Source organism: Myotis myotis, unplaced genomic scaffold, assembly GCF_014108235.1.
Source record: "Myotis myotis isolate mMyoMyo1 unplaced genomic scaffold, mMyoMyo1.p scaffold_m19_p_18, whole genome shotgun sequence".
NCBI classification, from domain to species: Eukaryota; Metazoa; Chordata; class Mammalia; order Chiroptera; family Vespertilionidae; genus Myotis; species Myotis myotis.
In genome coordinates this window covers 41,948,281-41,964,863 of record NW_023416322.1, presented here as the reverse complement: position 1 = coordinate 41,964,863, position 16,583 = coordinate 41,948,281, and the positions used below count along the sequence as shown (strand labels likewise).

Genomic DNA, 16,583 nt, shown 5'->3' with positions numbered 1-16,583 from the left:
GATACATTTTTTGAAAAGAGTAATATTCATCACGTAGGATGAAGGTTTACAACTGCTTTTGGAGGGGAACTGTGTGTAAATGGACTGTGATGCCCCATGAACACACACAGGAAACAAGTGCACATGTTCTCCACACGCCTCTGATAGGAGGTCTGGCTAAAGAGATAAAATATTTCCAGAATCTCTGAGACAGGAGATCAGCGGAAGAGTTTTTAAAATATTTAGCTGTCTTTAGAAACACCAATTATTTTGTCAACGACTGCTGCACGTTTCTCTCCTTCCTGTGCAGATATTGATAAGACGTTATGAGTTCCCAATAGCATCCTATTATAATGGAAATGCTTGCTTCCGGCAACGGTAATGGAAAACAAGACAACGAAGAGAGCTCATCCAGAAAGAGACCTGGTAGGTATTTCTACTCAAATCATGCAGCAGAGGAGGCGCCTCGCAATTACAAATTCAGTCAAATCAAAACAGAATGCTCTCACCCTATTCTGAGGAATGGCCACTGTACGTGTTTTAAACATATTTCGAAAAATGCAAGAGCTTTATGCAGATTTACATTTTTAGCTTTAAAATTTAAAGCCATTAGAAATATTATTAACACTAGGAGACAAAAAAATGTTCCCATCCCACCCATTCTGAATTGCAAGACCAACAAAAGAGCATTTAGTCTAAAAGGTGAGTAACATCGTCTGGCACAAATATCACAAGAGACTTCATTAAGTCCACCTGAAATTAAAAATGATTTGCCGTGCCTTACATTAAATTTGTTGTGATAAAAGTCAAGAGATGTTATAAAAATATAACAGCTAAGAGGCTAATTCTTCTCAAGAAAAAAAGTAGTTTTATTTTATTAGAAATGGTCTTTTGATGAGAAATCACTTGAGAGTGTACTTGATAAATTAGAAATTGCATATCTTGCTGATCACGTAAAGTAAAAAAATAAAAATTTGAATGTTATCGTAAGAACGCAGAAGCAAGGAAAAATATTACCCTAAACAACTCTGTGTTAAAGGGAAAAGCAAAACCACAATCGCTCAAGGAAAAGAATCATAACAGTAAGAGGAACACATGGATGCCCACAAGGGTCTCCGCGGAGAGAAATGAATAATTTGAAATGGTTTTGTTATTCAACCTAGAAAAATTAAAAAGTACGTAACTCAAGGCTAAAAAAGGAAGAGGAGTTCCTAAAGCTCTATTTTAAGCCTAAAATGTGTTAACTTTCTGACCATCCCTAAAGGAACACCACAATCTTTATTCCACAAAACAATGAGATAGACAAAGCTGTTCCCCATGGATCTCCTGCTCCTGTGGGGAGAGCATGATCACATGGGCACGCCTGGCACGATGCAGAGAATAAATAAAATGAGCCTCGGTAAGAAATGATGCTCCGTATTGTGAAATACGAATGTTTGAGAGCACGGAAGTTGCATGAAAAACAGAAAGCAGATACACAAAACAAGAGCGTGATGAAAGAAGCCAGACCCTTCCATCCTCCGCACTGAACCCCTGAAGCGATGTAGGGATCTGAGTCTCACAGACAATTAATCACGGGCGGCGTGCCAGATGAGCGCTATCGATCGCCCTTTTCCAGGCGGGTGGCCTTCAGACAGGCAGACAGACAAATGCCCTGAGCAAGGGGATCCTGCCGCTGCCGCCGGAGCCGCTTTAATTGTTCTTCCCACCATGTGTGGCATTTCGCGGCTCAGCGCAGCCGCAAGCCCACGCCTCCTCTCTGAACAACAGCCAGGTGTTGGCTTTCATTTACCTTCACACCAAGGTCCTTCATCAGCTCAACCTCGAAGTTCACGACGTCATAGGGCAGCCGGAACTGAGGGATCTCAGAAGTGCTGGGCGAGAAAGAGAAAAAGAAGAAGCACCTGTTGAGAAATCATCCATCTTAAAAATGCAACCTGTCCTTCTGACCAATATTAAGGGACTGACTGTCTCTTCGAAGGGTGTTTGCATTTCACAGAACATGAGACCAGTGGGGGCATCCACGTTTTTATATACAGAATAAAGTATTATAGGGACTACAGTCTACATTTTTATATACAGGGTAAAATATTAAAATATTATAGGGACTATCATAGAAAGAGTAGAAAGTGATGTGAAAAATAAATATACGTAAACTATGGAAAACAAATAATAAATAGACAGTGGTAAAAAGCATTTCTAAAACTATTAAGTTTATGGTTTACTGATCTATAGATATAAAAGCCTAATATGCAAATTATCCCCACAGGAGTTCAACAGGGAGACACATCACTTGCTATGATGTGCGCTGACCACCATGGGGCGGTGCAGAACGAAGGAAGGCCCCAGCTGGCAGCCAGAAGGAAGGCCCCAGCCAGCAGCCAGAAGACCCCGATTGGCCGATTGCCCGCCAGGCCTAGGGACCCTACCCGTGCCCGAATTTCATGCACCAGGCCTCTAGTAATTACATAAGAAATTCCTAAGAAAATGCAATGTTAAATACCAATAATTAGTTGAAAGTATAGGTCATGTTTAATATACATACATACATGTACATTCATATATATTCTATAAAGATTCCTCTAGCTCAGCTGTTTTCAACACATGTGCTGCAAGCATGTTTAAAACATGCGATGCCTGACTATTTAGTTGGGGCACTGGCTTCTTCTCCCTTAAATTGCCAAATAAAAAAATGAGCAATAGCCAATACAACAATGGATGTCTGGTATGAATGAATCAAAATTTTACATTTTTTGGGGGGTCAGGTTGGCAAAAAATGTGGTTTTTGTTGTGCCACACAATTGTAGAAATTAGTTTATGTGTGCCCTGAGCTGAAAGAGGTTGCAAATCGCTGTTTGTGCTTGTTCATGTTCAAATCTGTGACTCTGTACTACTGTGCCGCTTAGGACATGGCAGGATTAGTTCCATGTGACCTAGAGAACATTTTTGTAGTAAACCCATCTTCTTCTCTGAAAGCAATAAGCATCCCTGAAGGACACAGTCATAAATAAGGAATGTCAGTACTGGCTTACTGTCTGCCCTTAAACCCCCCCACAAAAACAACCACAACAACAAAAACCATTTATACAATATAATCATTCTATACTGTAATAATTTAGGGAATGAGAAGCTAAGCAAAATGAACTTTTCAGTGTTTTACAATAATGAACAGGCGATATGTGTCCACGAATATTTTATTTATTTATTCATTTATGTTGTCATTTAACAAGCAGGTACAGAGCACCAGGCGCAGTGTTAGTGACTGGGATTTGATAGTGAATTTTACCAAATTCCCACTTTAAATAAGCTCTCGTGCTGGTGGGGAAAGTTCCAGAAACAGATAACTACAAAAGGATGTAGTCTATGTCATGAGAGAGCTACGTCCAGGCCTGACAGAGATTCAAGTGTGAGGGGAATAAGCGATTGCTGAAGACGAAGCCCCTGGGCTGCCCAAAGCCGTCTTCTGAGGCGCACACATAGCCTTTTTCTTAGGCTTATGAACTTGATTATTCAATCAATTTCTCTACGTCAAACAATCAGCAAGGCAAGGCACCGTGCTCTGAGTGACAGAAGATCCACGGAATTAACAGTGTGAAATCAAGGCCTTCACTAACCGGGCTGTCTGACCAGTTAGGAGGCAAGACTCCAGTGAGAAGGGATTTGGGTCTCAGTCAGGGATAAGAATCTCAAGCTGACCTGGGAACTCGGGCCACCTGGCCCTCGCATGCCCTCACAATGCTCTGGATGTCTATCAGAACACTCCACCCCCAGATCCCTGGTTGAAATAGGGCTATCTTCAGGTGAAGGCAGGTGAGAAGAAGCAGACACGTTCTGAAAAGCTCCTGCCCCCTCTTCTCTGCCTAGAAGCAGGACATACATTCGCACAGGTGCGTCTCCCTTTCCGAGCCAGGAAGGGCAGAAGTCTGAATCACCGAGAGACAAGTCTGGGCATGGATCTGCACAGGGGCACCTAGAGCAGTGATGGCGAACCCATGACACGCGAACTCATTTTTTTTGGTTGATTTTTCTTCGTTAAATGGCATTTAAATATATAAAATATATTTAATTATCAAAAATATAAGTCTTTGTTTTACTATGGTTGCAAATATCAAAAAATTTCTATATGTGACACGGCACCAGAGTTAAGCTAGGGTTTTTCAAAATGCTGACATGCCGAGCTCAAAAGGTTCGCCGTCACTGACCTAGAGAGATCTACACCACAAACCTCAATGACCCTGGTCTCCCAGGAGCTTCCCTCTTTCAGCCACTTTCCCATAGGATGCCGCCCCCAAAACACCCTTCCATCTGGTCTGGTCACTTCTTCACTGACTCACTGTTTTTTGTAAATAAGCTTCACAAGCCTCAAGTTCTGACACCGCTCCTTCCTATGACGGACTCACCACTGAGTTCTCCCACCTGCATGCCCGATACAGGTGTCGATAAACTCAGTTTAGTTCACAGGCCCAGCCACGGAACCTAAGAGGCTAGAGGGTACTTGTTCCTCCCTGTGTCTTCAAGAGCTAAGCAAAAGGGTTCTCAAACACTGTGGATTGCATGTGGACACCAACAGGTAGCCTGTCTTATTTTGTTGTTGTTGTTAATCCTCACCCAATGATATTTTTCCAATGATTTTTAGAGAGAATGGAAGGGAGGAGGAGAGACACAGAGAGAGAAACATCAATGTGAGAGACACACACTGATTGGTTGCCTCCCGCACGTGCCCTGACCCAGGGCCAGGGGTCAAGCCTGCAACCGAGACATGTGCCCTTGACTGGAATTGAACCTGGGCCTCCTCAGCCTGATAGATGATTTTTCATCACAATATTTTAGTTTGTTTTAAAACTATATATTTGTGTCTAGAGCTTTAAAATATAAAAATATATTTTGGAGATTTGAGGCAATAATGTTGAAAATGGTCAAATTGCATGATGGTTAGGATTATTTGCTATTGGGTATTTTTCTACTCTTATGGGCACCCTGCAGTTTAGAATGATGGACTGTCATCGATTTGAGTCTAAACAACTTAAAAATGTGCACTTTTCTAAGTATGTTTTGTGATAGTAGTCGTATAAAGTAATGACACTATCATTTGCGGGGCCCAAGATGATGCTATATCCACGGAGCCAAACCAGCGAGGGCCAGGTACCCTGTCTTGAGAGGCATGGAGTGATATGGAAATGAAGAATGGAAATTTCAGTCTGGAATGGAAGATCTTCAGAATGGAAGATCCTCTGATTTGGGGCAGCTAAGCAAAAACAAGGGGCTGTGAATAAAGAATTCCAGCCAAATAAAGCAGCCACGGCCGGCAAGGTGAGGCTCCACGCACAGGCAGGTACACTGTGAGGCTGACACAGCCTCACCAGGGATTTGTATGGGATCTCGGTAGAAGTATCTATCTACCTACTAGTATATAAAAGCCTAATATGCTAATTGTCCCTGCAGGAGTTCAACTGGAGACCAACTGCTTGCTATGACATGCGCTGACCACCAGAGGGCGGCGTGGAACAAAGGAAGGCCCCAATCGGCCCTGATCATCAGGCAGTCCTAGGGACCCTACCTGGGCATGAATTCATGCACCGGGTCTCTAGTATGGTATAAAAGGGAAAAAACGGTTCTGCATGAAGAAAGCAGACGACAAGGAAGGAGGGCATACCCACTGAGTGGGAGGAAACCTGAGCAAGCAGAACGTATAATTCTTTCTTTAAATAATATTTTAATTGATTTCAGAGAGGAAGAGAGAGGGACAGAGATAAACATCAATGGTGAGACAGAAACACTGATTGGCTGCCTCCTGCATGCCCCACACTGGGAAGCAAGCCCGCAACCTGGGCCTGTGCCCCGAACGGAAATTGAACCATGACCTCCTGGTTCATAGGTCGATGCTCAACCATTGAGCCCCGCCAGCCGGGCACAGAGTATAATTCTGAGAACTGAAGGAGGCATGCAAGCAGGTTAGATGCCGGCCCCTCCCATGGCCCACAGCTGGGCAGCCAGCACTGAGCACAGGGCTCAGCACGCGCGTGAAGTGAATCAGTGTGTGAGGATCGCCCTGCAAGCGTCTCCTGGGTCAGTAAGTGGAAGGGGAGGTACCACAAGGAGGTGGTTGGATCTGGCACTGACACACAGGCATTCACTTTTATGAGTAAAAGACAGCGCCAGGGAGTGCACACAGGCATGGACCCCGAGAGCCTGCTGACGCCACCTTTATCTTTGTCATGACAACATCCAGTCCTCGGCCCTTTTAAACTCACATCCTGGGGGAAAAAAGGGAGGAGAAGCCGCAGTTGGAGGAAAGCAGCTCCCCTGACAGGGTGCGCATTGGCTGCGGCATCACAGACAAGCAGCTGGTGGTGCTCAATCCAGTGGGGGTGGGGCCCTGGGTCTCCTTCCCCAGCTGGAGCGATTTCCTACAGGTACTTGGGATCTCAATTTACCGGGGAGAAAAGCATCTACTTGGATGAAAAGGAAAAGGAAAGATAAAACCTGACATCCCCTCTTTAAGCAATTGATTTCAAATACGAAGCTAATCGAATCTTTTTTAGCCACTCTGAAGGGGCGAGAGGATGAAAGACATCTGTAAGTGAGAACATAAATGAAGGGAAGTGTGGGCTGTCACCGGGCTGACTTCCAGCATCGGCGGTGATAATCCTGTAAGAGTGACCACCCTCGGAGGGTCCAAAGGAGAGCCACTCAGCACTTCACTGGCCCCGCTCCCGGGAGGGTTCACAGGGAGAGGGAAGAACATAAATCAAGAAAGAATTTTTAAAAAATAACATGTTTGGCCATGAAGCCAGGAAAACCTGTCCCACTCGGCGATGTTCTGCAAATCCATGAAAACACCAGTTTAGTGTCGACTTCTATGATGTTCTAGACCTGTCTCTCCTGCATTTGAGAGAGAGAGAGAGAGAGAGAGAGAGAGAGATGCTAACACCCATGATAATCTATCAAAATTGTCAACACAGAATAATTCACAAACTGGGCTTGTTCCATTTTAGGCTGTGCAAATGCAATTAAGGGCAAAAAGATTTTCCTAGTGTACTAGGGTATACAACACTTACGTTCGTATTTTTTAAATTAGCTCATGTATTCATTGATGTGTATAATTGAAAAAAAGTACAATGCTTACATATCTGGCTAATACACTAGGTTTCCCCTAATTAATAAAGCCGCAGTAAAATGCCATTATAAGAGATAGCCTAATGCATTCCGGCAAAATAATATATTGGGTATTTTACTATCCAGGATATAAAGAAGTTTGTAAAATATGTGTAATCCCTTAAAACTCATAGTGGCGAAACGTCTCTATACGAAAATAATTATTTCTTGGCAATCCGGTTATTTTTTCTTCGGCTCATGCTTCTTACCTACTTTTACTGGTCTTCCTATTATGTAATAGTTTTGCCTGATGATTCAGTCAAATAGTTTTACATTAATGCAAGTTTATCTTTGTTTTGGCATATTATTATTTGAGCAATATTGAGATTTATACATTTGCTGACACATATTTTTTTGCTGTCATAAAACATAAAAAAACATAAGCAGACATTGTAGCCATAGCTTGATTAAATTAATTCTTTGTAATTATTAAATATGAAAAATATATTGTTTAAAAAAATAGTTCAGTAGCCATCAAAACTTAAGTGCTAAGTATAGCAACAGATATGCAAAATGGCTTTACAGTACAATCATGATTTTCTGAAGCAAGATGAGATATTTAGGGTAAATAACATTAAATTGAGTCATATTATTAACTTACCGCCCAAATACTTTCTCACTTTTACACCAAATATTTTAAGCAATATTCACTTCCTACTTATAATCAAGTTTTCTTCTTTATGATCATAAATGCAATCTCCCTCCACTCCAGAGCTCCGTGTATTTTAAATAACGGAAACTCCATCCAATTTCCAGGCGCGGCTCGAATATCTGAAAGCCACTGATACAAATGAACATTTTCCATTCCCATGTATTCCTCTTCATGGAAATAAAAGACCACGTGACTGAATCTTGATAACACAATAATCATACTGGTTACTATCAAACACTATTTTTTATATTTATGGCATTTATGAGATCAACTGCGTGGATGTACATGAAAATGAGACATTTTTAGTAGACGCTAGCCTAATCAAATGCAAAACGTAAGAGACTAAACTGAAAATATGTGAGCAGGACAACGTGTCCGCTACTCAACAAAACGAACTGCCCAATGGTCTATGGAGCTGGGCTTTCCCATCTCCAGTGTGAGTTCCAGACATACCTCCACTAGAGGACAGACTCACCGGGATGACGTAAGTTTTCATATGATTGGTTCCTCTACCCATAACATATTTTACTGAGATCTCTCTTAAATTCACAGAATGAGACAGAGGAATGTTAAAGTAAATATTGCTTAAAGCCAACTGCACATTCAAACCGAATAACAAAATCAAAATGTGAGCATTTGGAAAAAGCACATTTAAAATACCATCTGTGTGCCTGGAGTTTGATTATAATTATGAACCAACAATATTCATAACTGGTTTACCCCAGGATAGCTGATACTACAAATGCAGGCCTTACCTTAAACCGCCAACGTATTCTTGTTTTTCAAATATAGTGATGTCAGAGTAGCCCAGTCGAGCCAAGAAGGAAGCACAGCTTATACTTGCAGGGCCGGCACCAAGAAGAGCGATCTTTGCTGAATAGGCTTCAGGCATCTCCTCCGGGGGAGGCAGAGACGGGTCCCTGATTTGGGGGATGTTCATTGCTTTGAACACCTAGGGAGAAACCAGTTGCCATCATTACCGTTTTTAAACAAACAATCACATCCTCAAGCACTGTTTTAATGTTCCAAATGTACATGTATTTTTATTTCTTTCATACTAGAGGCCTGGTGCAGGAATTCATGCAAGGCTGCGGTCCCTAGGCCTGGCCAGCGATCAGGGCCTTCTGGCCGGGGGGGAGGGCCACACGGGGGGAGGGACCACAGGAGGTTGGCTGGCTGGGGGGAGGGATGGGGCATGGGAGGTTGGCCACCAGCTCCCAAGGAGGGAGCTGGCCCTCGGCCCCCCTGGGAAAAGAGAGGTCTGCCACCACTCCCCCGCAGGTCCCTGTCCCAGCTGGGGGCCCAAAGGCCCTGGTGGAGTCGGGAGAGGAGGCGACGATCACCGGGCCGGGCGCAGAAGGAATGGATGCCGGACACTGGAGCCGCGTCAGTGCCCCCACCACCGCATGGTTCCTGGCTCCCCTGCTCCTCCTTCCCTCTCGTAACGACTGATCGACCTGTCATTCCAACCGTTCCAGTCGTTTGGTCGCAACAGTCACTTGGGCATATATATATATATATATATATATATATATATATATATATATATATAAATATACACATACACACACACACATATATATATGTTTTTATTGATTTCAGAGAGGTAGAGATAGAAACATCCATGATGAGAGAGAATCATTGATCGGCTGCCTCCTGCACGCCCCACACTGGGGATGGAGCCTGCCACCCGGCATGTGCCCTGACTGGGAATCGAACCGTGACCTCCTGGTCCACAGGTCGACACTGAACCTGAGCCGTGCGGGCCTGGTGCATTTGTGTTTTTAATAGAAATAGGCAGTGCATTTTCTTAGAAGCTGAACTGGCCCATCGAGGTGACAAGTTGGGTCAGACGACCCCTGGCCCCCGGCTGTGATGCTGAGCCCAGCAGGGAGAGGCCTGAGTCCTCTCCTCACCGCTGAATACGTCCGTCCCGTTTCTGGCCGCAAATGGTTTCTATCTCCTTTTTGACTTCAGCTATTAATTTTTATTGTGGACTTATTATATTTCTCTTATCATTACACTTGGGAGCCAAACAAGTGGTTTAAATCTTCACTCAGAGCACCATGCCTCTTACATGGGATTCATACTGATACAGTGTCATCACTTTATACGACTACTATTCATAAAACAGACTTAGGAAAGTGCACATATTTTTAAGTTGCTCAGACTCAAATCGATGAGAGTCCATCATTCCAAACTGCAAGGTGCCCACAAGAGTAAAAAAAATGCCCAATAGCAAATAATACTAACCATCAAGCAATCTGGGTCGATTTCAACATTATTGCCTCAAACCTCCAAAACACATCCTTATACTTTAGCGCTCTAGGTCACGTATGTAGTTTTAAAACAACCTAAAATATTGCGATGAAAATCAGCTAGCACTTCATTCAGTCCCACAGTTTGATTATCAGCCATTGTGCCAGCACTGAGTATTTTTAATAGATTTCTAAAGATTTTTTGGAGAAGAATGTCAGATATTTAGTGAAATCTATCAAGAGATCACTCCTTTCTACTAATCATCGCACTAAGACCGAAAGGAGAGACACAGATCACACCTTAACAGAGATGACTTCACTGATACCCCCGAGAATGGCGTGTCACCAGGGCACTAACGTATGCCTTTCATGATCATCTTTTTTTCTCCCAGAAACACTCCTGTTTTTGTGTGTGTAAAAGCTCTCCATACTACTGTTTTAAATAGTAGCATGGAGAGATTTTATTCAGAGACAATGCAGATTTGGGGCAATCGGCAAGTGTGAGGTGACATTAATGGAACAACGATCCTATTTCTAAACGACCCGTGAAAGGCACTAGTGATAAATGCTGGTTACCATTCATTATCATGGCAATGCGTCTTCGTTTCTGGTACACGAGCTGATAGGTCTGATCGGTCAGTGGGTCAAACTGCTTCATAAACATGCTGGACTCTTTCCTGAAGGTGCCTGTGGCCCAGCCACCCCCAAGCCAGGCGCTGGCTGCCCACCGTAAAGCAAAACCTCCGCTGCCAGCCTCAGCAGCACTCCTGGCGCGGGCCCCTTCCAAGGCCCTCGATTTCGATTTTGCAGGAGTGAGTGCTTCTCTGTAATGTTTCATAAATGAAGCACGAAGTTCACCGTCTGGGGCCCCACAAAACCTGGCACCTGGCCGTATGCGCAACCAGCCTTCGATGGCCAGAAAGAAGAAGGAAAAAGAGGACAAGATTTTTGGGACCATGCATACACCGAGAAACCGACTAAGGCCTCCGTGCTCATCAGACACAGCCTGTGCCACTGCAGGCGCTTCCTCGCTGGGAGGCCGGTGCGCGGGGCCAGGGCGCCTGGGGCTGCGTCTCCAGGCGGAACAGCGGCCCTGCAGCCAGGAGACCCGGCTCGCCCCGAGCTGGCGCAGGGGACTGTGACGTTACCTGGGGCCAGTGAGCCTGGGACATCGCACAGATGGAGTCCTGGCTGTGTGCTCCAGACCTGCCCGTAGGAGATGCCAGCTTGTGGGAGCTAAGGAACTTCATGGGGCTCCTGCTCCTTACACAGAAGATGGAGACGAGCGCTCACTGCAGGTGATTTTGACGGAGGATCATCAAGTTCTACGTGCCTGTCCCTCCAGGACAACAGGACTGTGTTAACTGTGATTTTTTATTTTTTATCTTTAGTTTCTTCGTGTCCAAAATGGAAAAAAAAAAAAAAAAACAGCCATCACCTCCTTGATGTGCCTCGAAGGGTGCCCTCCACACAGAGTGAGACCTCACACACACACGTGGCGCCCCACGCCGCTGTCACCTACCGCAGCTGCGCGTCGCTGCCCGGTCCTCTTCTTCGCACGGACGTGTCATCACCTCCGACACCAAGTGACACAAATGGACGAAGGCGGGATGTGAGCGCACGTCGCACCACCGTGGCGGCACTGCAGTTGCTGGCTTGTATTATTTGCGAGGAGCTCCAACCTGCCGCAGGCCCGGAGTTCAGCAGCCGCTCACAGCAGCCCTGGGGCCCCAGCGAGGCCCCACCAACGCTGGCTTCACTCATCGAACGCTACCCAGCGGGAGCTTAGGGCACTGGTGTGCACGCCAGCCCGTCTGCCGGGTGGTCTGCTTTGCTCCTGCCGCCCTGGGTTCACGATTAGCAACGTCCTCTCCGAAGTGTCTGTGTGTTTGGTCATTTTCTTTACAAAGCGGCCCAGAGGACAAACATCCAGGAGGAGCCTATCCAAGCTCACCTTTCGGTGTCCGCACAGTGTCTGTTTGTTCTTTGATAACTGGGTTTCCTTTGAGGACGGCACACGTGTGTTTTTTTCTGTGTCTCCACTTTTCTATGATGGGCGGATGTATCACAAAAATACATTATTGGAGAGAGGACATGCAATACTCTGCTATGTATGAGTATCGATTTTTCTATAATCTCCTCGCATATGCTTGGGCAAGGCAAACGGGGAAGGCTTTTCGTGACCTCCCTGTTCCAAAACGGTAAGGTAGAGGTTTGGGGTTTTTTCCTAGTAAAATGGTCACAAAGGAACGAGTAAGCATGTTCCTTCTTCACTCACAATTTGTCAACCTAATTATTGTAGCACCGAAGCAAACTATCAATGCTGGTGTCGTTTAAGTAACTGTCGAAGGTTCTTCCATGTAGTCACATGAGGCCTGGCTGTTTGAACGATAATACTGTATTTTTATTGTATTGTGAGGACTGATTAAATTAATGTGAACCGAGCTCACTTAATAAAATGTAGAACTAAATGCACATGGTCTGTAATGGTGTGTAAGTAGTGTACAATGCTGGGACAAGGGGCGGGCCACGTCAAGTGAGAAGTGGTATTACAAACGCGCGCAGACATACAATTCATACGACACCTAAGAAGGACTTCTCTTCTCAGTGAGCTCCCTGAGGGGGTCTGGAATTTCATGTGTCAGTCCCATGCTCAACTAAAAGTATAAAATCTTAACTAAAAGTACAGTGTCAAGAAGTAATGCCATACAAAGAGCATATTTAATGGGTATTAAAATAATCTCATAGCCCGGCCGGTGTGCCTCAGTGGTTGAGCATTGACCTATGAACCGGGAGGTCAATGGTTGGATTCCTGGTCAGGGCACATGCCTGGGTTGCGGGCTAGATCACCAGTGTGGGGAGTGCAGGAGGCAGCCAATCAGTGATTCTCTCTCATCATTGATGTTTCTCTCTCTCTCTTTCTCTCTTGCTCTCTCCCTTCCTCTCTGAAATAAATAAAAATATATTTAAAAAATCTCATAGAATATTTATTGCAAAAAACAAATACCACTTTTAGATATCAAAATCTAATGTATTCCTAAAAGTGCCTAATTGATGCAGCAATTTTAATACCAATCCTCTGACCTTCATTAACTTTAACATTTCAAGTCAAATGTTAGAGCCCTGGAATTTTAATTTTAATTTTCCTACATGGCCTCCCTAACTCAATAACAGCAGCAGGAGAAAATGGACTCGGCATGCAGCTAATAATCTACTTAGAGTTATCTTTTCAAACTTCAGGAAAACAAGCAGAAGATCTATTCTCATTTCATTCTCCTTTTGCAACAATTCATTAGTTCCATGTGAGAGGCAATGAGTGGCGCTGGCCTGTTAAGTGTCATAAATGCAGGATTTCTCACAAACTGAATGAAGTGCCCCAGCACATGCTAACACGGAAACCTCAAGGGTTACACTTGAGAAGAGACATTTCAAAACCCCCACGTGATGGATGAGAAAATCCAAACCACACTGTTAGTATGAGTGCTGTCAGTGCCAAATGGTCTTACGGAAGCCACACTGACGGACCTCCCTGAACGAGGGCAACTGCCTCCCCCAGAGGCGGGACCAGCCCGTGGCCTGTGTGTCCCGAAGGCACACACGTGTGTCCGGAGCAAGGTCACGGCAGATGTGCAGCCAGCAAAGGACTGAGTAAAGTGACCACACACACGCACACACACACACCCCCCCCACACACGCACACACACACCCCCACACGCACGCATGCACACACACACACACCCCCCACACACACGCACACGCACGCACACACCCCACAAAAGGCAGGGCCTCCAGACTCCGCTGCAGGCCGTCCTCTGTGCCACTCATATTTCCCACCACAGTCCCTCCATGTCGCATGCCCAGGTTCCAATGGGATAGTGTAAGGTATGGGTTTCACCAAAAATGGCAGACTGTATACAGAGTCGATATTTTAAAAATCACTTATTAAAAGTTACAGGAAAAACAATTCTGAAAATATCACACGATTTTAGCCTGCTCTCCTAACCTTTACTTAATTTGGCTGAAAAAGCGGATTCAGATTCTGGAAAGGTCGCACATCAGTCTGTTTTCCCAGACAAGCAAGCAGGAGCGTGTCTGCGTCCTGCCCGCTGCGGCTCAGGCGCTCACATCAACAGTTTGAAGGAATGGCAGCGCTTGGCACGTCCTCCTCTTCCTGCTCACGGGCAGGACGTTAGCACCTCGTGTGTGTTCTGCTGATCGTCACAACACTGTTGACAGGTGGTATGTTTAAGCCAACCGCCCTTTGACTTGGAGAAGACAGAACTTTCTAGAATAACTTGCCCTAAGCGGTGAGCTTTCAAGAATGGATGGAAAGCTCTCCCCCACAGTTTCCCTGGGAGATTTTTTTTTTAATGGTTTCATAGACTGATTTGAAGCCATAAGTACACAAAGTATATTGAGATGAGATTGGAAAATACGTGCCTATTCTAAATGCCACGGTTCACTTAACAGGCACCGAATGCTGTCCTGATTGGTGCTGTGTCATAAATAAATAGACTCTGCTTCGGAAAGGGCTGGTGGGACTCCGTTAAAACCAAGTGAGCGATCTCAGAGGAATGCCTCTCTCTCTTTCTCCCTCTCTCTCTCTCTCTCCCTCGCTCTCTCCCCCGGGTCACAGGAAACCTTACGATATTATTTTCACTCCTTTTGCTTTGGAATGCCATGCTAGCTCATATACAGACCGCGTGCCTTTTGCTTACTCCATCCTTGCAAGCCCGCCCTGGATTAATGAAGAGACGGTGGGTCCCAGAGAAACCTGTGGGCGAATTCAAGGGAATCTTCTCCAGCCGCGAAGGGTGCTCCGGGGTGGTGAGGAGCCTGCCTCGCACTGGTCAGGTACGCCTATGCGACGGTGCACTCGGCAAGAAAGGAAATTAAATCCCAGAATTTATTGCAACGACTCACAACCTCCAATTGTTTCTATTTTCTCATCCCCAGGAGCCCTTCCCGGGAATTGACCTGTCAGAAGGCAGGGGGGGAATAACCCTGATTTATCACCAAAGCCAAGTGAGACTTACGCTGGAGGGATATGGGGGCGGGGGGGGGGGGGGGGTCCTACAAGGAAAGAGGACGTCAGGTTGGAGTTGACAGAGCCGGAGAGGGAAGTCATTAATGGAAAATCCAGGGCTGACAGGCATTTACTTTGGCCTTTTAGCAAACTGGACCCCAAGGCTTACAAAATCTTCGTGGAGCCTCCGTAGAAGCTGATCCTTTAAATGATACACGGGAGCGGACAGGGCGGCCGACTCCCAGGAAACCCCAGAGAGCAGAGGGGACGCAGGGAATCCGCGTCACCTACACAGGGTTCCTGACAGAGGAAGCCACGGCCCCGCCTCCCAAGTCAACAGTGACAAATGCTTTCGCCGTCTCCTCCCTCAAACCTGTACGTTCACAAAACCGCACGCTGATGAAGAGGCTTCAGGGCGTTTCTGGAAATCCTCTAACCCCGGCCGTGTTATCTCAAACTGTGAAGATTAACGGGGGCCCACGATTGAACACTCCCGTGTACAGTTAATGAACACATTCTACTTCCAGGTCCTCTCATGGATGCGACTTGTAGTCAAAGCATTTTATTAACCTTCTGGGGCTGCAACGCATCTGACATATGGTTTTGTGAAATTTCATGTTTTTTCTAGTCAAGTTGTGGGATAAAAATACCGTCGGGGGCACAGCACACAGCTGAGCTGTGTTCTCACACTAACCACTTCGGAGACCAACACGGCACCGACGAGTGTGAAGCCACTTTCCCATTTCCGCGCCGTAAGAGGGAGAAAGCAGTGGGCACCCTCACCTCCGCGGCGAACTGCTGCAGCCCGCCGATGTTGATGGGCCCCTCCTCGGTGGCACAGAGATTGCAGCCGCCAACACACAGGTCGGAGGTGGGGCACACCATCCCACAGGTCAGGCCGAGGGGGTTGTCCGAGAAAATCATCTTGGCGGCTCCATAATAGTTCTGCCAAAATAAAATAAAATAAAATGTCATGACGTACCAGCCTACCTTCAACACTCAAATGAAGGCCCGTTCTATGAGGTAACCGGGTTGGAGATCAAGACATAAAAGATGCAAGGCTTTCAATAATACTGCTTCCCATCAGGACCCATCAAGTAGTAACCCGCAGAGGATGCAGCATCTAGGAGTGTTCAGTACAGGGCATATGGATAAGCCAGTGGTTCTCAGCCTTCCTGGTGCCGCGGCCCTTTAAAACAGTTCCTCGTGTTGTGGTGACCCCCAATTTCATTGTTACAAATTGGATATAATGAAAGCATAGTGATTAATCACAAAAACAATATGTAATTATATATGTTTTTTCTGATGGTCTCAGGCGACCCCTGTGAAAGGGTCGTTCGGCCCCCAAAGGGGTCGCGACCCACAGGTTGAGAACCGCTGGGATAAATGAACAAGTCATCAATTTTGGAAAACTAAACTTTAAAATGTAAGTGTTCTGTAATCATTTTCTTTACAAGGCATCTAGCTATAGCCTGCCCTAAGTTGTTTTCATTTTTAACAGTGGTAAGTGAGG

The 16,583-nt window shown here is 45.5% G+C and overlaps 1 protein-coding gene across 4 annotated transcripts in view; it reads right to left on the bottom strand.

Annotated features, from left to right (window-relative positions):
• DPYD (dihydropyrimidine dehydrogenase) overlaps positions 1–16,583 on the bottom strand; it is a 351,367-nt gene that overhangs the window by 217,719 nt on the left and 117,065 nt on the right. For all 4 annotated transcript variants that reach the window (XM_036344651.1, XM_036344652.1, XM_036344654.1 and 1 more), the window contains exons 5-7: positions 15,854–16,015; positions 8,542–8,738; positions 1,772–1,853 (exon numbers count right to left, since the gene is read on the bottom strand). In XM_036344651.1, coding sequence (XP_036200544.1) covers positions 1,772–1,853; positions 8,542–8,738; positions 15,854–16,015 — 441 coding nt within the window. The remainder of the gene's footprint in view (positions 1–1,771; positions 1,854–8,541; positions 8,739–15,853; positions 16,016–16,583) is intronic.